At 39.4% G+C, this 20,250-nt stretch overlaps 1 protein-coding gene across 2 annotated transcripts in view; it reads left to right on the forward strand.

Moving 5' to 3' along the window:
- Positions 1-253: 253 nt before the first annotated feature.
- Positions 254-20,250, forward strand: part of WASHC4 (WASH complex subunit 4) — a 50,575-nt gene continuing 30,578 nt past the window's right edge. The window contains exons 1-10 of one of the 2 annotated variants that reach the window (XM_061638912.1): positions 254-464; positions 9,109-9,248; positions 10,864-10,917; positions 11,324-11,389; positions 11,532-11,577; positions 14,987-15,054; positions 16,980-17,062; positions 17,701-17,743; positions 18,170-18,273; positions 19,248-19,368. In XM_061638912.1, the coding sequence (XP_061494896.1) occupies positions 404-464; positions 9,109-9,248; positions 10,864-10,917; positions 11,324-11,389; positions 11,532-11,577; positions 14,987-15,054; positions 16,980-17,062; positions 17,701-17,743; positions 18,170-18,273; positions 19,248-19,368 (786 nt within the window). In that variant the 5' untranslated portion in view covers positions 254-403. The remainder of the gene's footprint in view (positions 465-9,108; positions 9,249-10,863; positions 10,918-11,323; positions 11,390-11,531; positions 11,578-14,986; positions 15,055-16,979; positions 17,063-17,700; positions 17,744-18,169; positions 18,274-19,247; positions 19,369-20,250) is intronic. The other variant, XM_061638911.1, reaches the window with a different exon arrangement.

The raw sequence follows: 20,250 nt of genomic DNA on the forward strand, positions 1-20,250 counted from the left end.
TCGAGGGAGCTAATAATTCTATCCCCGTTACGGGATACAACCTCCAGGATTTTTTGACAGTGATGGCAAAAAGCCCACGACAATTAAAATCCACTTTCGGTTTTCGGCGTAGACGTGTCCTTAATTGCACCGTCCGCTGTCCGTCACTTCGTAGCATTCGCAGCCCTGAGCTTCTCCTTGGTTATCAACTCTGCCACACCCAGCAAGGGGTTGAACGCCCCTAACTCTTCGCTCCCCGCCCAAACGCCCCTGTTGCTCGATTCCATCCTCTTCGAGGCCCGGGGACTACATTTCCCAGCATGCCGTGCGGGCGTGACAGGAAGTCCGGTGTCTTTGAGTCTGGCTGTGAGGGGGGGTAGGGTCTGCTACTGCCGTCTCTACTGCTGCTGGGCGCGGGTCCGTCATGGCGCTGGAGACCCTCTCGCCAGACTGGGAGTTCGACCGCGTCGACGACGGCTCTCAGAGTAAGAGGAACGCGAGACGGGAAGCGCCTATCTTTCTCTGAGGGGACAGAAAGGGGGGGGTTGAGTCTGGCTCCTCACGAGGCTATAAGCTTGCACCCCACCCCGGTGAAATGGGGCTTCTCCTCTCCCCTCAGTAACTGCACTCGCTCTCTTTCCTTCCCCACCTGAACTGACCACTGAGGGAGGCCTTTTGCCTGCCATGCCATGTCCAGAGCCTCGCAGCAGCCTGGTGCATTGGGGAGGGATTACCAGAGGCACTCTCAAACTCTTTCTTTAGGGACCTGATACCCTCCAGCACACTTCGGCTGTCCATTTACGGTCAAGGAGGTTGAAGGGTAAGAAGCTGGGTTTTGGTTGTTGTTTTTTGGTCACCTGTACAAAGATCACGCCCTCTCCTCCAACATATCGCAAATCAATACATAGATTCCTGTTACCCGGGGATGCAAGGAACCCTATCCCGAAATAGAAAAAGGTTGTCCTAAATTGCAATCCTGTGCACACTTACCTGGGAGTCTACTGCTCTTAACGGATCTTCCTTCTGAGCAGACGTGCATAGGATCGCACTGTTAGAAACTTGTTTGAAGTCTTAATAACCGGTTCCAGTAATTAACAAAGATATCCCCCCTCCCCTAATTTGAATTTTCCCAGTGTTGGTCAGTTTTACTGTTTGGGCCATGTTCCATCTCTCCCTCCCCCTCAAAAAGAGAGGAATGGTCTTAAGATGGTATCTCTTGCAAAACATGGTAGAGATGGTATCTCTATAGGATAGCTTGATGTGGGTAATAGTTAACATGTTTGTAATTATTTTAAAGGCTTTTTCCCTACTGTAAACGACTATGCTTATTTTCTGGATTAATTTATCTGGGATTAAAATGTTACACTCTGGTTCCATAACTGCAACTGCCAACACAGATTAAAGTCCTTCTTCTACCCATAAACATACATTGGAAAAGATAGTAAAAAAATCACCTCCTTTTTACAAAAAGAGTGACTGGAGAGTTTAAAGTAGGATAATGGTTAAAAAGTTTGAAAACATATGTGTTTAAATGATCTCAGGTTTGAATTAAGAGGGAATAATTGTGGTTTAACCTGAAGCAAAACTGTATTATCCTCTGTATGCCACTTGAACATGCACCTGTATTAAAGATCAGATGGATGGAGGAGATATCTCACCCTACTAATGTTTATCTACTTTGTTTTTGGGCTCACAGGAGTTTGATAAATTTCCCTCAGTTTTATTGTATCTTTATGGGTGAAAGTAGGGATTCTAATCTCTTTTTTAGTGATCATGAATATGGAAGTGGGGGGTAGTGGCTAGTCCAAATGAAAACTGAACAAATGATTCTGTACATACCACAGATTCCACAATGATGGGTCTGAGATAGTCCTGCTAGATAATTCAGCACAAAAGCTTGTCTAGTGAGAAGCATTCTGTTCTCATGGTGATCAGCCAGATATCTATGGAAAGCTTGCAAGCAGGACTTGAGTTCAATAGCACTCTCCTCAGTTGCAATTCCCGGCAACTGGTAGTCAGTGGGGGTCGAGCATAGCCATCATGGCTAGTAGCCATTGATAGGTCCCATGTGGAATGCTCCCATAAGAAAACTATCTGTTGTTTTAAAATGCAGGAGACCAGCTGGCTGTAACACTTATGTTCAGCATTTGGGCTTACCGCCTTCCAGTTGGGACTTTGCTTTCTATTTCTCTCTGACGAGCAGTTTCCTTGCTGATAGTAATACTTTCCATTCTCTTTGCCTGTGTCTGTGGGTTTCTATTTCACTTAATTCTTCTAAAGCAGTCACTTTATTCCTGGAATTGTTTGTTCTTCAATCTGTTTCATTCCAAATGTGCTCCAGATTTCTGCTTGCTTATCCTGCTCTTTCTCATTAAGTATACTTTCTTCTCAGACACCGTTAGCGTTTATTTTTGCAGCTACACCCTGCTTTAGCCAGAAAAATTAAGTCATGCACAAATAATATAGTTGAGTGGTGTGTGGCTTTCTCTCCTCCTTAGTTTGAAGAAAATGGACACTGTCTTCTACTTCGCTTTCACAGCTTTCTTTTAAAAATATAACATTAACTGCATGTGGCAATGTCTTCATGGTATAAAAAATGAAATGTCATATAAACTGTTCTTCTACACGCTTATATGTACATGTCATATTGTTATGCATTAATTAAAATGAGCTGTCATACTGAAATACATTACACAACAGTTACTTCAAGAATGTCAGGAACTGATTGATATCTGTCAGAATAATTAATAGTATATCAGGGTTTTCTGGAAGGTAAAATTAACTTTTTCATCTTGACATTCTGTTGCCTGTTTATTCTGGCATGGGGAATGGAGAAGTTTATAAAGTAATGTTTTTTGCATAGAATTCCAGTTTTGAATATTCATGTGAATAAGCATGAAATGAAAAAAAAGTTTCAGATTTAACATGTTCCTTTCAACTCACCTTGCAGGTGGGGCAGGAATTACAAGTTGTTAATAAACAAAGCAAGATGAAAGCAATCTTGTAAAGCTCGTTAAAAATAGTAGTTCTCAAAGCATTTCATTTAAACCTTCTTGCATTGTGTTTGTGGGATGATGCCCTTGATTGCCTTAAACTCTAGCTACTGAATATTACAGTAGGGCCCCGCTTATACGGCGGGTTAGGGACCAGGCCCCCGCCGTAAAGTGGAAATCGTCGTAAAGCGGAACCCATTGACTTTAATGGGTCGCGTCATGCGAAAATGCCGCGAAAATGCCGCAAAACGGCAAAATCGTCTTTAAAATGGGGAATTTCCCCTGATTGAAAGCCGCTGCATCAGCGGAACGCCGGAAAGCGGGGCCCTACTGTATATCTGACTGACTTGTGAACTTGTGTAATGAAGTGACCATGTAACGTTGGAATGATTATAGAAAGCTAAAAGTGAGTATAGTCAAAAATTCACCTTGAATTTCAGGAAAGCTGATTTAAGTAAACTCAGAAAAATGCTAGGCAAGATTCCATGGCTGTTACACTGATATGGTAAGAAGTCCAAGATGGGTGACAGTTCCTGAAGAAGGAGTTACTAAAGAACAGTTGCAAACAATTCCAGTGAGAGAAAGAAATGGAACGCATCTAAAAAAGCCAATGTAGATACAATAAAGCTTAGTAATGAGCTGAAAAGAAAAAGGACACACATAAGACATGGAAAAAAGATAGGTCACCAAGAACAAGTAGTTCAGATACTTGTAGAGACAGCGTCATGAAAAGGATCTTGGGATTGTAGTCTATTGCAAGCTGAACATGAGTCAGCAGTGTGATGTGCAAAAAAGGCTAGTGTGATTTTAGACTGTATTAGTAGAACAATAATTTTCATTCACAAGAAGATTCTTTTAGTCTGAGCTGTTCTGGAGTACTTTGTGTAGGTCTGGATGTTGTACTTTTTGAAGAAGTTTAAATGAGGGTTTCAAAGATGGTCAGGTATATAGAAACAAGTCTTAGGAAGAAAGGTTGAAGGAACTCTTCTTATGTTCTTATGTTCTTATGAACTGAGTATGTTTAGCCTGCAGAAGAACACTGATGGCCCTCTTATGTGGCTTTTAGGTATTTGAAATGTGCTTACACTTGTTCTTTGCTGTCTCAGAGAGCAAGAGTAGAGAGCAGGAGTAGATCTAATGAGCTTAAATTGCAGGAGGACAGATTTTAGTTGAGCATTAGGAGAAATTTCTTATTGGAAAGCTAGTAGTGGGACCAGAGAGTCAGTGTGGTGTAGTGGTTAGAGTGTTGGACTACAACCTGGGAGACCAGGGTTTGACTCCCCACACAGCCATGGAGCTCACTGGGTGACCTTGGGCCAGTCAGTGCCTCTCAGCTTCAGAGGAAGGCAATGGTAAACCACCTCTGAATACCGCTTACCATGAAAACCCAATTCATAGAGTTGCCATAAGTCAGAATCGACTTGAAGGCAGTCCATTTCCATTTTTTTTCCAGTAGTGGGACAGTAGATTGTTCACTGTATTGTGGGTGCTACAGGATTTTGTGAGACTTTGTCCCGTTGCTTCAGGAGCACTTTGTGAGCCTTACATTTTGATTGTTCACAACTACTCAGGCTCAGTTCCCAAATCTGCATGCAAACATAGGCTGCCTTATCTAGACTTTTAGAAAGACCCTGAGAATCCACTTATTTTAGGTGATGTATACATGAGCATCATTGTGCTTGAAGGATTTGTTAAAATTAAGTCTTAATTTTGGGCTGCATATGTGTTTCATTCCTGGTTTTATTAATGTAGTGGGTATTTTTGAAAGATTTTTAGTTTTTGCCTGTTAATTGGTCGAAGCTGTATTTTAATTGTTGTTATAAACTGCCTTGAGTTTTTTACTCATAAAGATGGCCTATCAAGGTTTTTAAATATTCCACATTTTTTGCTTCTGTTTATGATCTTGTAGCTGCCAGGCTCAAACCACAAATCTGCTGCTTTTCAATCCTGGTATATGTATATTTAAAAACAGTTGATTGTTTAATGCTAGAATCTGCAGCAGCAAAAATGGAAGGAAAAATCCAAGTGTGCATGGTAATAACTTCTCTGGATTATGACTGCTATGTGTAAGATCTTCTAAAATTGATAAGACTTCTATGTTGTGAACACAGACTGAAAGTTAAAATTACTTCTGGATTCAGTACAGTCTACGTTTCAGCAATATTCTGGCTATAAATTGTGCTTTTAAAGTAGACCATCATTACTTCACAATTCTTTTCTTTAGCTGTATAGGAGATTAGTGTACATTTGCATTTCGGGGTTTTTTGTTGCTAAAAATACAGATACTAGCAATGCTTTAGAGGTTTTTTTTACTCTTTAAATACTTTCTTCCAGTCTCATTGCTTGTGCTAAGAGAAACTGAATAAAGCTTTGGACACATAATGAGAAGACATGATTCACTAAAAAAGACAATAATGCTGGGAAAAACAGAAGGGAGTAGAAAAATTTGTATATTTGTTTTAATGTTTTTAGTTACTGTAAACCGCCCAGACAGCTTTGGCTATGGGGCGATATATAAATACAATCAATCAATCAATAAAAGGAGGAAGAACAAACAAGATGGATTGATTCCATAAAAGAAGCCACAGACCTGAACTTACAACATCTGAACAGGGTGGCTTATAACAGATGCTACCGGAGGTCGCTGATTCATAGGGTCGCCATAAGTTGTAATTGACTTGAAGGCATATAACAACAATTAAATAAGCAACCATGTCTAGTTGACTGTGTGGAAAAGGAAAACAGTTTCCTGCATTGACTGTTGTAATTCCATTTGTTTTTCAAATGTGGTTCAATTACTTAAATGAAGAAATTAGATCTGTACCAGAGCAAGAAACTCCCATAAGCAAAACCAAATTACATTTTAAACATTTGTTTTCATTCTTAGTTAATATGCAGCTTGTAGATGTTCAGTGATAGAAAATAAGAATGTAAGAATAGAATAGAATAAGAATAGAAGAACAAGCCTTGCTGAAGCAGAGCCAGCATGGCTTCTGCAAGGGAAAGTCCTGTCTCAGTAACCTATTAGAATTCTTTGAGAGTGTCAACAAGCATATAGATAGAGGTGATCCAGTGGACATAGTGTACTTAGACTTTCAAAAAGCGTTTGACAAGGTACCTCACCAAAGACTTCTGAGGAAGCTCAGCAGTCATGGAATAAGAGGAGAGGTCCTCTTGTGGATAAGGAATTGGTTAAGAAGCAGAAAGCAGAGAGTAGGAATAAACGGACAGTTCTCCCAATGGAGGGCTGTAGAAAGTGGAGTCCCTCAAGGATCGGTATTGGGACCTGTACTTTTCAACTTGTTCATTAATGACCTAGAATTAGGAGTGAGCAGTGAAGTGGCCAAGTTTGCTGACGATACTAAATTGTTCAGGGTTGTTAAAACAAAAAGGGATTGCGAAGAGCTCCAAAAAGATATCTCCAAACTGAGTGAATGGGCGGAAAAATGGCAAATGCAATTCAATATAAACAAGTGTAAAATTATGCATATTGGAGCAAAAAATCTGAATTTCACATATACGCTCATGGGGTCTGAACTGGCAGTGACCAACCAGGAGAGAGACCTCGGGGTTGTAGTGGACAGCACGATGAAAATGTCGACCCAGTGAGCGGCAGCTGTGAAAAAGGCAAATTCCATGCTAGGGATAATTAGGAAAGGTATTGAAAATAAAACAGCCGATATCATAATGCCGTTGTATAAATCTATGGTGCGGCCGCATTTGGAATACTGTGTACAGTTCTGGTCGCCTCATCTCAAAAAGGATATTATAGAGTTGGAAAAGGTTCAGAAGAGGGCAACCAGAATGATCAAGGGGATGGAGCGACTCCCTTAAGAGGAAAGGTTGCAGCATTTGGGGCTTTTTAGTTTAGAGAAAAGGCGGGTCAGAGGAGACATGATAGAAGTGTATAAATTTATGCATGGCATTGAGAAAGTGGATAGAGAAAAGTTCTTCTCCCTCTCTCATAATACTAGAACTCGGGGACATTCAAAGAAGCTGAATGTTGGAAGATTCAGGACAGACAAAAGGAAGTACTTCTTTACTCAGCGCATTGTTAAACTATGGAATTTGCTCCCACAAGATGCAGTAATGGCCACCAGCTTGGATGGCTTTAAAAGAAGATTAGACAAATTCATGGAGGACAGGGCTATCAATGGCTACTAGCCGTGATGGCTGTGCTGTGCCACCCTAGTCAGAGGCAGCATGCTTCTGAAAACCAGTTGCCGGAAGTCTCAGGAGGAGAGAGTGTTCTTGCACTCGGGTCCTGCTTGCGGGCTTCCCCCAGGCACCTGGTTGGCCACTGTGAGAACAGGATGCTGGACTAGATGGGCCACTGGCCAGATCCAGCAGGCTCTTCTTATGTTCTTATGTTCTTAAGATCAGCCCAAGGGTCCACATAGTCTTTGAAGCCCACAACCAGGACACGGAGGCAACAGCACCTGGTATTCAGAGAAACACTGCCTCTGAATGTATTTAGCTGGTTTATCACTCAATAGACCATGAATGTACAACACCCCGTTTGAAATCATTTAAGCCAATGGCCATTACTACTAATCTATACATTATGAAATCATTTGAGCCAGTGGCTATCACCACATCTTGTGGCAGCAAATTCCATAATCTATACATTGTGTGAAGAGGTGTTTGCTTTTGTCTGTTCTGAATCTACTACTAATCACATTCAAGAATCTACTAATAATTAGATTTGTCTCTATCTACTATCCCCATAACTTTCCTACTCAGACATTTTTTTTCTAAATTGAAATGGGTTCTAGCCATTTGATAAACTTGTTTTAAAATTTTACACGGAATTCCAAATGCAGCTGTGCTGTAGATTGATGTAAAAAATATGATACCAGCCATTTTATCTTCAGTTCCTTTTGTTATAATTCGTAACAAAGAACATGCTTTCCTCATTGCTGCTGCATACTGTTTTCTTATCAATTATGAAGCTGTGATTTTTTTGGTGTCCCTTTCCACTTATAGTAAATTTCATTTGGGAATTTGTTGCTCATTCATCCAGTTTTGGGAGAGCCTGTTGGAATCCTGCACATTTTGTTTTCTTTTTGTTTTCACATTGTGAATAATTTTGTGTCCTATACAAACTAAGCTAACACTGCTCACTACAATTATTTATGAATATGTTAATAGTAGAGGTCCAGAACAGTTGACCCCAGTGTCTATTTCCCTCAATTGTGAAAACTGTTTATCCATATCCTCTGCTTTCTGTTCTTCAGTGGGTCTCTAAGAGAATCTGTTCTCTTAACCCCTGACTGCTAAGTTTACTTAGGAACCTTTAGTGAGGGGCTTGGTCCAACATTTTATGGAAAATTAATAATGCCTGCCAGATAACTCTAGTCTAAATGTTGGTGACACAATTTTTAGAAGTTTGGTGAGGCACAACTTCTCTTTGCAGAACCCATGGTGATTCCTTCTCAGCAATTCTTGTCCTTCAATAAGTTTTAAAGGTCTGGCTTTAATAACTTCCTACCAGTTTTCCTGTACTCCTAGCTTAACAGGTGTGTAATATCCTGGTTACCCCATGGATTCCTTTTTTTAAAAATTGATGTTAATGTTGGTTAACTTCCAGTTCCCTGGTAAGGCTGTTAATACTAGTCATGCATATTTTTGTTAGTATAATAGTGAAGATATCACAGACATAAGTGATATTAGTTAAATTTTAGTACATAAATACATTATTCAACCATCTAAAAGTTTGTATAACATGACGTAGACTTTGTCCTGTTTAAAATCTCTTTCTGTTCTGGACAAGTTGGTTCTTTGTAGGAGGGTAAACTCGCATATACAACTTTGTAATCTAACAGAGGTTAAACTTTCATATTGTGGGAATAGATTTTTTTTTTAAAACTAACATAGGGAAAAAGCAGAACAATCAGTTGAACAGCAACACATACCTCGATGAGGGGTGGCTAACCTGTGATATGCCAGATGCTGTTATACTTGATGCCCATCTGCCCCAACCAGCATGGCCAGTGATCAGGGATTATAGGAGTTGAAGTCCAACAACTTCTGAAGGGATACAGATTAGCTCCTTTGATCTAGATCCTTTCTGTTGAAAATTTAATGACTATTATATCAAATAATCTTTCATAATGAAAATACTATTTATTTTTAGAAATCCATGCTGAAGTGCAGTTGAAGAATTATGGGAAATTTCTTGAGGCATACACATCCCAGCTGAAGCGAATTGAAAATGCACTGGATGACTCTGTAGGGGATGTTTGGGATTTCAATCTTGATCCCATTGCATTAAATGTAAGCTTTTGTTTTACTATGTACATGTCTCTGTTCACTTAATTCGGTTGTGTAATCAATGTATATCTGATCCAGACTAACTGCACGCGATAGCTAAGGCTTGTCCTATGATTTGTCCTATGGTTTACAGTGCATGCATTGCTCTGCCCACTTTTGCCTTTGGCATTGCCCACCACTGACACATGGTCCCTGAAATGTTACCCAAAAGGGAATGTGCCCTTCAAACTGAATAAGGTTCCTCATACCTACAGTAGGCCCACTCTCTCTTCTCCCAGTCATTGATACCCCAGCTTTGACTGGGACACAGAGAAGAATATCCAAGAGCTTGGGAGTGGGCAGGCTGGTATGAAAAAAGATGGTATATTTATACCAGAGCTGTATTATACCAATTCAAACCGTTGCTTCATCTAGCTCACTATTGTCTATATGTACTGGTAGCAGCTCTCCAGGATTTCAGATGGAGGTCTCTCCCAGCCCTATCTAGACATGCTAGGATTGAACCAGGGACCTTCTTCAGGTCTTTGCTAAGCAAAAACCTTTTTTAGCCACATATTGATTTTCCTAAGCTAAAAGTGGTTTAAAGAAAAATGCAACAATTTTTAGAATTGCTGAAAATATCAGAACATAGGAGTTGACAGTATGAATTCCCTGGTGTAACCTTCACCCTTGGCTTCTACTTAGGGCACACTGGTTTTTAAGTAGGCCCAGGGGAAGTGGAGAAAAATCTGACCCAGCTGAATCCTCTCAGCTGTTGGTGGTCTGTTTAGGAGATGATAGTATGAGCTGCCTGGCTTTGAACCCCCCCCCCATAAGAAATCATTATGGAAAACTGATGAGCTAAAAGCTGATAAGTGAAAATACAGAGTGTAAACCATTAGGTTGGGTTTCATTTGCCCCTTTTCATTTGGTTTCATTTGGCCCCTTCTGGTGACAGCTCCATATGCCGTCCAAACCTTCTGAAGTCCATGGAGCCCTCAAGAGTAGTCAGAAGTAAAAATCCACTACCACCGTGTTCTGTACGTACACCACACAAATACAGAAGCGCTTTGCATGTTAGTTGGTCAGATCCTGGGTAGAATAAGTATGTTACTAATTATTTACAGTATGCCCCTATTTTATAATTTGAATGGCTCCTTAATTGGTGTCTAAAGAGGAACTAGGATTCAAGCCTTCCAGGAAACCATATGCTTCTGTAATACTAAAACCCAAATCTTGTTGTTTAAGAAAGTTGCTCTTTTGCCTAACTGCATTTTTACCAGAGTATGTGAACCTCTGAAGGCAAGTAAAACTGCCCCCCTGCTTCTTTCCAATAGTGATATGTAGCTACGGGCCTATTTACAAATCATTCAGATCACTGTTCGTTAGATCTTTTCCATGTGATGGCCATCATTTATTTAATATGTTTTTAGAATGAACTTTTGAAAGAGATCGCATATGGGGGGGGGCTTCTCCTCCAGGGGAGTAGGATAGGGTCGTAGTTTTTTTAAAAAAATCCAGCTGTGTGATTGCATTTGAGGCTCAGTTTGAAAGAAGTATGCTAATTGTGATTTGGATATTTTAGTAATGTAGCAGTTCTGGCTTTCTTATTAACACTCATGATTTTACTTAATTTTAGCTTTTGCCTTATGAACAGTCTTCCTTACTCGAACTCATAAAGACAGAAAACAAGGTATAGTTCTTAATTTCAAATACTTCTTGATACTATATTGCCACTTTTTCTATTCCTTTGGACATTTAAAGAAAAATAACTATTTCTATTCTGCTCTTTAGCTGAAAAGGCTTCTAGAGTAGCTTACATAAGATCATTAACAATCAGTACAGTTCCTGTCTTATAATCTAAAAGACACAACACAAAAGGAAAAATAATTGGAAAGTGAGGAGGAAAAAGGGGAATTTAGGCACCAGTTTTTAAACTTACACACTTATAAGGATTAGCCTGAATGAAAATGGGTTAGGGAGAGGGGGAGCTATATGGAGTTGGCCCTACTTGCCATCTCTCCCTCTGCTGCTGCCATATGTTACGTTTTTATGCTGTACATGTACTAATACGTAGCTTTTCTGTTTTATTTATCCAGGTTCTAAACAAAGTAATCACTGTGTATGCTGCCCTTTGCTGTGAAATAAAAAAATTAAAATATGAGGTAAATGTTTCTTAGATTTTGTCAACTACGAATTGCCATCTAGATTGTGTAGTTTGTTCACATACTATATTTGTTCACATTCTATGAAAGTGTAACTATAGACTTCTCTTTCAAGGAAAACATCTTTTTTTTTTGTTCCTAGGCAGAAACAAAATTTTATAATGGCCTCTTGTTTTATGGAGAAGGAAGTAAGTACCTTAAAGTGCAATCCTAAGTTGTTGTTGGATTTCTTACACACCCTTCACCATAAGGTCCCAGGATGGGTTACAACAACATAAAAGTACAGTATTAAAATTGATAAAACAATGTATACAATCTGAATAATAGGGTGGGCCCTAAAATATATATCTCAGGTGTCAAAGGCAAGGGTAAAGAGGTGCATTGTCGTTATATGATGAAAGCTGTGCAATGGCAATGCCAAATGCATCTCTGTGGGGAGGAAATTCCACAAGTTAGGGACTGCCACTAAGTAGGGTAGGGATAGGGTGTGATTTGGCACATCTGCCACATACAAAGTCCTGATGGCTTGCAATGGTTAAGCTAGAAGGGGTGTGTGAGGGCAGGAGGGGTTATCCTCCTCTTTCCCCAGCATGAATCTTCATTCATTCTTTCCATTGATTCCAGTGGGAAGGGAAATTAATACCACCAGCTGCAGGCTAGCATAGATTGTGGTGGAGAAATCATGGAACCTCTTGGAGTAACAAAGAGGCCTTGGATCCAATGTCTCCAAGCCTGCTTTTTTCCTGCCCTACCCAAGGAATGCCCCATTTGGGGTCTGACACTTGCTACTGCCACCGGTAGCTCTATCCAGGAGTGTGAGAGGGGGCAGTGGATGTGCCCCTTTGTTGGCAAAGCTCTTCATTGCTGGCTGTGCCCATCATGCTAGTATGTGAAAATTCTTCTATAGTTTTGACGCTGAAATTAATTGTAACATTAGCTGTGCACAATTTTATAATTCAAACAATTTGATTCTTGAGAAATGTAAAACGACTCATCTTGCTTTCAGTATGTTCAGGTGTTTGTAGTGTTGCTTAGTTGCAAAAAAACCAAAGTAGCTTCTATTGATACAGCTCAATGGCAGCATGATGTGCTTCAGAGGGGCTGGATGTATATGCAGAATGACCTCAGCTAAGATTCATTTAGGTGTCAGCAGCTTTTAAGCTTTTAAGCTCCTCTTTTGAAGTGGCAGCTTCCAGAAAAGCCCTATCCCAAGTTAGAGGGTTCCTCGGGAATGGCACCCCATAAGGTATGAGGAGCTTCTGTCACATGGAATTTTTGTTCCTTCCTCCACCCTCACCTGGTGTGAGCAATCTGCTTTTGCATGGGGATGAGGTGGAAGGATTCTTGGATTTTCACCCATTGTATGTGTAAAATTATCCGACTAAAGTTCTTGTTTTTTGAGTAACTTTCCTGTTCTGAAACCCACTGATGGTAAGAAACTAACATACCTAATTGACAAAAGTTTAATTCTGAATATTTATATCTTAAGTAAAGCTTCAATTTAGTGATGTTCAGTGTGTGATCTGTTATCTATATGAAGAACAATCACAGACCATAGATCAGGTGTATTTTGAACACTGCCTGCTGGAACCAATTTGCAATATTTTAGCATAGAACTTTGAGTGTAAGTTTTTAATGTCAGTATAGAAATGCTGACAACACACAAGAATTGTCTTTGTTGAAATAGTCATGGTCTTTGATGAGGAAGTCATGAGAGGCCTTGATTCATGCTTTCTTTGTATTCAAATAACATTACTGCCAAAATAGAGATGAGGCAGAGTACTGAAATAACAGTCATGCATCCTTTTGGTCAGGTTTGTATAGTTTCTGTTGTGTATGGGAAAGTCTCTGGCTCCTTCCTTGTGTCAGTATGATGAATGAGAAGAGTCCTTTGAAAATTAGTTATTCCTGCTTTGAAGGAGGAAGAGGCTTTCTGATATCCTAGGAGACAAGTTGCTATAGAAGTGCAGTACAGTAACTGTTTCTAATTTAGATCATAAAAGGAAAACTTCTAGTGTGTATTAGCTGTAGTCCTCACAAAGGATAAAAACTGTTAATGGTCTTTCAGGTAATCAACATTGCCTTAAAACTGAATTCTGGAAGATGCTGCTTCTCATATCATGCAATACTTTTATTAAAATGTTTTTTGAAAGATATAGTGATGTGGTGCCAAAACGGAAACAAAGCACTTCTGATTTTCTGCCTTACTGGCAGGAAGCACAGAGAGCTGAAGCAGCTGCAAGATTCACATTTTTATCAGTAGTTTTTTCCTGACTGAGTAGACTAATGCCATTTAGATAGAGCTGGGAAATTTAATACCAAACAAGATACCTCTGTAACGTGTGCATAGGGAGAAACTTTGTTGGGTGTGTTTGCTTCTACCATGATGCAGTGGTGGGAAAAGTCAACATGTAAAAGTGCACACATGTATTTTGCCATATGAGCATAACAGCAAGCCCTTATTGCCAGTGGCTCCTGATAATACAAAAACAAGTTGTACAGGTCAGTGAATCTGACATGACATATGTACACTTCAGTGAATGTACTCACAACACCTGCTGTTGTACACACAAAATGCTTTGGCTTTTTTATGCAGAAGTAATACGCGCTAAGAAGTTTATCATTTGCTGAGCAATTCTTAATCAGGGATATGGACAGTTAAAGAAGCGGATGGTCATTTGGCAAGCATCCAAGTACAGTAATACCTCGGTTAACAAAGTAGATGTGTTCCTGGACATTACTTCTTTAACATAAACTTTGGTACCAGAGGTAGGAACAACATGGTCATACACCTGCTCATAGATGGTGGGAGTAACTTCAACAGGGGTTTAAAGGGTGCCTACCTGGCACCCTCCCCCTCCCTCTCTGAATCGTATTAGATCCTTCTCTACCCATCCCTGGGAGAAAGCGAGAGATCTCTTTAATGCAAAGCAAACACACAGGCTTGTTAGTTTCACCCTAGCAAAGCAAAGACACAGGCTTACCAGTTTATTGATAGCAAAGACACAGGCTGGTCAGTTTCACCTCAAAGCAAAGGAACAGGTTGAAAGTTTATCCATAGCAAAGACTTAGGTTGATCAGTTTCACCTTTTAGCAAAGGCATAGGCTTTTCAATTTATTGATAGCAAAGACACAGGCTTGTCAGTTTCACTTTAAAGCAAAGGCACAGGCTTGAAAGTTTATCCATAGCATAGCAAAGCTGATCAGTTTCATCTTTAAAAAAAGTCTACTTTAAAAGGACTTTCCTTCCTGGAGGGCTAGTTAACTGACGTATTACTGTAAACAGAGCTAGTCCATGCCCAACTACATGAAATATATCTTCTGAAGTAGAAAATTATTTTTTCCCTTTTGCTGTTTGTTCTTTTTAGATAGATGATCTTGGTAATCTTTTCATGGGGTGGTGATAAAGTAACATTTAAAGATGAGATAAGCATTTCCCTTTTCATTTGGAATCCATTGGTGATGTATAGTTTTCTGATAGTACATTTTTAATTATGGCTAAAAAAACCCTCTCTTTATACTGAAACCTTATGTGTCATTAATAGGCAAATGATGTATTTTCTAACATTAGTGTAACTTTCCATTTTACCTTTCAAGCTATGGATTCCGGTATGGTGGAAGGAGATAGCCAAATACAAATGGGAAGATTTATTTCATTTTTACAGGTAAAGTCTATGACATAGTTCTGCAAATTTCCATCTAAACAGCTTTTTAGTGAAATGGAGACAATACTGTACAGTCATTAGTTGTGTTTCTTACACACTCATTTGCCCCTCTGTGTATTCTGGTCATCTGGGGTGGTATTTAATGCTAGTCTTACTCAGAGTAGGCCTATTGAAGTTCATAGATTCACCTAACTTAGGTTTATTAATTTTAATGTGTCTGCTCTGAGTAGGATTTACTGTAGTTGAATACAACCCCTGGTTTTATAGGTTTCACTAGCAATTCAAGCAGTTGTTAGAAAAAACCAAGTATAGATTCCGGCAGTGCAATTAGCACTGTTTTAATAGAAGTGTGATGTGACTGCAGACATTATGTTGCACTGTGTCTATGATGGCTAAAACACTTCCCAGCCCAAGTTTTTAAACTATGGAGATGGATCTAGACTACCTGTGCCCAGAAACCTGCCCATGAGAAGGGAGAAAGGGGGAGGTAATTTTCACACTGAAAAGTTGCTCCACAGGGTTAGGGGGACCCATCAAAATAGTGCGGTTGGGGATGAAGGGGGAATTGGCAAAGATTGCCCCCTTTTCCTCTAGCAAGAACCTTTGCTGGACCTTGGTCTGCTGCAAACAGAAGAAACCCTTCCCTTTACAAAAGAGCAAGTTAGATCCAACCCAGTGAAATGAATCCTTGATTATCTATATATCTGTGTCCGTGGGCCTTTCAAAATGGGGGTGAGGAAGGGTAAGTCCATAGTTCCTTCTCCACTGAAGAGAAAAGTAACTTCATAATTTTGAGTGCACAGGTGTATGTCAGGGAAGCCTCTCTTCTTTGTCCCCCTCTCTGCTGGTTACTTGCTCAGCGGTTCAACTTCTAGTGTGTTTGTCCCTGGCAGTCATGGAGAGAAATTGCAGAACCACTCTCAATGTGTTTGTCTTGCAGATACACAATAAGACTAGCTGTGTTTCTTGCTAGAGGTATACTGCTTGAAGCATTGCATTTCAAAAGAAACATTCTTTAAAAATAGTTAATACTTCAAGGAACATTCAAAAGAGTGTTTCTGGTGGAAACCAACTAGCACAGTTGTTAAAAAAATGAAGGCAGTATGTGAATTGCTCAACGTCCTGTATTTTGTAGAAGTAAGGGTTTTGACTGGTATAATTTCAACAGCATGTGATTGTAATAACTCAGACATGATAATTTTTCTGTATACAGTGTACTTCTCTTAAAATAAGAGGGAAATTGCTTTTGAAAAGTTTTAACTAGTGGTAAAACAGGCTAGTAGCAGTTTTTCTGAAATCCCTTTTACATAGCTGATATCTGTATTTGTGACAAATCTCTTATTTGTGTCTTGCCACCTTAAATTTAGAGCCACATAGGTGTAGGTGAATGCTTTTCAGATAGTTGCCTACTATTTCATATTACATTATCAGGAGAATTTCCCAAGAACGTAGTTTTTTTAAAAATCGTACTGCTTTTCTTTTACATTTTTCCAGGATATGAGACTGTTAGCACTTTCCAGAGGATAGAAAATGCTGACATAGCAATTGTGAATGATTCTCTAGGAGAAGTTCTAATTTATTGTTGGTAACTTTCTTGCTGCAGAGCAGGTAACAGCAAATACTCTTTTGGTACAGCTGTTATGTAACTATTGAGGTTTTCTTCACCATTCCAGACATTAATCTCTGGAGAGACTATAAACAGTTTTGAAAATATTAAGAACTAACAGGCAGTGTAATTTCAAGAGTAATAAGCACTACCCGCAGTATGGCTGTGACAGGATTGGTTGTTTTATAAAAGGATATTCAATTCTCTAATTTCAAGACTGTTTTGCTACATTAACACCCCCTGCAAACCTATGGATAAATAACCTCAATTAGTGAGAGATGGCTTCTAATACAATTCTGTACAAAATTTATCATTTCAGGAGCTGTCTTGTTTTGTGACACGCTGCTATGAAGTGGTGATGAATGTAGTACATCAGCTGGCTGTCCTTTATACCAATAACAAGTAATTACTGGCAAGAATACTGTCCTTTCAATTTACTTTTTGAACACACAGATTAAAAAAATACAGCCGAGAATATGGGATTTGTTTCTGAAGCATCCTTTGCATTCATTAAAGGATACCTGCCTGCTATGGGATGTAATTCTGAACCATTATGGTTTTTTGATTAAGGGGGGAGTTTCCAGATACAAAGTTCCATTTGAAGTCACTAGCTACTGTGGGGGTTCACTTGTGAAAAATGAGCTCCTTTACTATATCAAATATGTACAAGTTGTGACTAGCCAAAATGAATGCCACTCAGTCATTGTGGCCTGTCAGGGACTGAATAAATTCCTGTTTTTGCTGACAGCCTGACATTGCAAATGTTTGTGGGAGGGACTTTGCAAGCCAACATATACAACTGCTGGGCTAAGTTCCCTTTTCTGGATCAAAACTTGGACAGGCCTGCTTGGCAATATTGAATGTGATTTATCACTTTGATTCCAGTATTTCTGGTTCTCAGGTGGTGAGTTTTTCATCCATCTTGCATATCAGAAAGCAAGTCTCTAGTTATAGTTAACTACTGTGATGGAGTATTTAAAAACATGTGCCTCTGATATGGTTTAGTTAAATGATGTGAAATACAGTATTTTGTGTTTCAGGAATGCACCTAGAGTTATAGAGACATCAGGAGTTCATTTTCAGGTGAGAATTTAGAAATTTTGACGTGGTATATTGTAAAACATTGTAGATTCTTAACCTGAAGGTTGGACAGGGGTATCTGTCTTACTTGGAAGCATTTTTTAAAATAATAACTAAATTCTTATTTAGTTGGGTGAAGGATATTTGTTTCCTTTGGGAATCTCTTCTTGCCCACTAGACTAAAGAAACAGTATGGTGAAGAAAATACACTCAATAAAAATTATTGTTTTGGTCCTGAACATCTCAAATACGCTGGCTGTATTGAATAATACAGTATCTTGAATACAGTATCTTGGGGATACTGGCAGCACAATCCTAATCATGTGTTCTCAGATGTACATTCCATTGACTTCAGTGGGCTTACTCCCAGGAAAGTGGGCATAGGATTTCACTCTAAATCCATGATTAAATATATAACTTTTCAAACAGGCTATGTATGAGCATCTGGGGGAACTGCTGGCAGTTTTACTCACACTGGATGAGATCATAGACAATCATGCCACCCTGAAGGATCACTGGACCATGTACAAAAGGTATGTGGGTAAATTCTTAAGTTTATTTTCACTGGTACTGTATAAAAATATAGAGGTCACTGTATAAAAATATAGAGGTCACTTATACTGATGCCGCACCACACCTTTTCATTTCAGTTGGACTTGAACACTTGTTAATGAGACCCCTCTTCCCCTCACAGAGCAACAATTCACAGAGTTCCCAGGAAAGAGGGAATTGTATTAAAAGTGGGGAATTGCTATTAAAACTGGAGCCAGTTACTGGATGGGATGATATTCCAGGTAGCATAATAAATAATAGAGCTTATTTCTTAATGGAGTTGAAATGCAGCTTGTAAAATGTGTGAGTGGAATAGGGGGCCTCCTAACAACTCTCAGCACCCTTAACAACCTACCGTTTCCAGCGCTCTTTGGGGGAAGCCATGTCTGTTTAAAGTGTTGTGATATTGCTTTCCACGTATAGTGCAGATGGGCCTAGGTGTTTGCAGCTCTGGGATTCATACCTTAACTTCCTGGATGTTTTTTCTTTACCTCTTGGGTTTTGCCACTGACTTACACTGGAGCAACACTAAGCTTTTATTATATGATTCTAATTATCACTACAGTGACCAGCTGCTGTGAATTATTGTCAAACTGCCCAAGTGTGTGACAGTTAATACCTTTGGTCGCAAGGGGGAAAGCAACCTCTTTCTTCAAAAATGCCCTTGGGAATGCTGCCAAGTCATGACTTAGTACCAGCTGCATTTCTGTCCCAAGAAGGTAGCTGAGCAGTCAAGTCACTGCCTGAAGTGGTGGCAAAGTGTTTGGAAACAAACCCTAGGCCACCTCATATTATTTAAAGGTAGGATTATACCCATGCCCCCACATAGTCTTAAAGTTTGCCTGCCCTCCAAAAGTCTCCAAATTATACCTCCTGAATTACTACTCCCTCTTACCACACTTAAGAGTTTGCTTTAAATAGATTAACTAGATACTTCTTTCTTTTGCTTTATCAGGTTACTAAAATCTGTCCATCACAATCCTTCTAAATTTGGAGTCCAGGAGGATAAACTGAAGCCTTTTGAAAAGCTGCTATTAAAACTGGAAAGCCAGTTACTGGATGGGGTGATATTCCAGGTAACATAATAAATAATAGAGCTTATTTCTTTATGGAGTTGAAATGCAGCTTGTAAGATATTACAGAATATGGTGCTTGCTTTCTGAAAATGTCATAATATAATCGGTGTGTTTTAATTTTAAATGCTATGCCATTCTTCTCTTCAACTATTTGTCTAGTATATTCTGACCGGGAGCCAAAAGAGCTCCTTTAGGTGCACCCAAGAGCTTGCATATTCCTGGTGGGATTTTTGATTAGCTTTCTTTTAAAAGCATTCCATATGGCAAATTGCTTTTGAAAGCTCCCTTGCTTTGAAAAGCAGTTTGCCCTGTAGGACATAGAGCTCTTGTTTGCATGCAAGAAACAAAAAAAGTCAGGGCACGCAGAACTAACTGGGTGACATCCAGTTGCACAATGGATTTCCCTTTCTTCTCCTCTCCCCTGCAACCCCCCCCATCTGTTCTGGATGGGTGGAGGATCTGAGGCACAGGTGAGGAGCTGCAGGGGGAGGGGAGGAAGGGAAATCCCATTGCATGAGCAGACATACAGCACTGTATTTCTGGGATCAGTCATGTTGCATTTTTTGTCACTGGTAGTAAAAGTATCTAAAGCTTTAGATGCTTCCCTTATTAGCCTTTCTTATTATACTTACGAGTTTTAAAAATCCTATTTTTAGCTCACAAATGTGTTTGAAATTGTTGGGTTTTTTTAATTGTTCCCTTTTAAAATTAGCTGATGCTCATGTTAAAATAAGCAAAGCTGGGGGCAACTGACAGTTAAAAATCAATGAGTAAATTTTAATACCCTTTTTTGGCAGGGTCAGTATGATTTCACTTGAACAGAACAGTCTGCAAATAACACAGACAACTTACTATTTAAGTTGTCTATGTTATGGAGTTGTG

Source organism: Rhineura floridana, chromosome 8, assembly GCF_030035675.1.
Source record: "Rhineura floridana isolate rRhiFlo1 chromosome 8, rRhiFlo1.hap2, whole genome shotgun sequence".
NCBI lineage: Eukaryota > Metazoa > Chordata > Lepidosauria > Squamata > Rhineuridae > Rhineura > Rhineura floridana.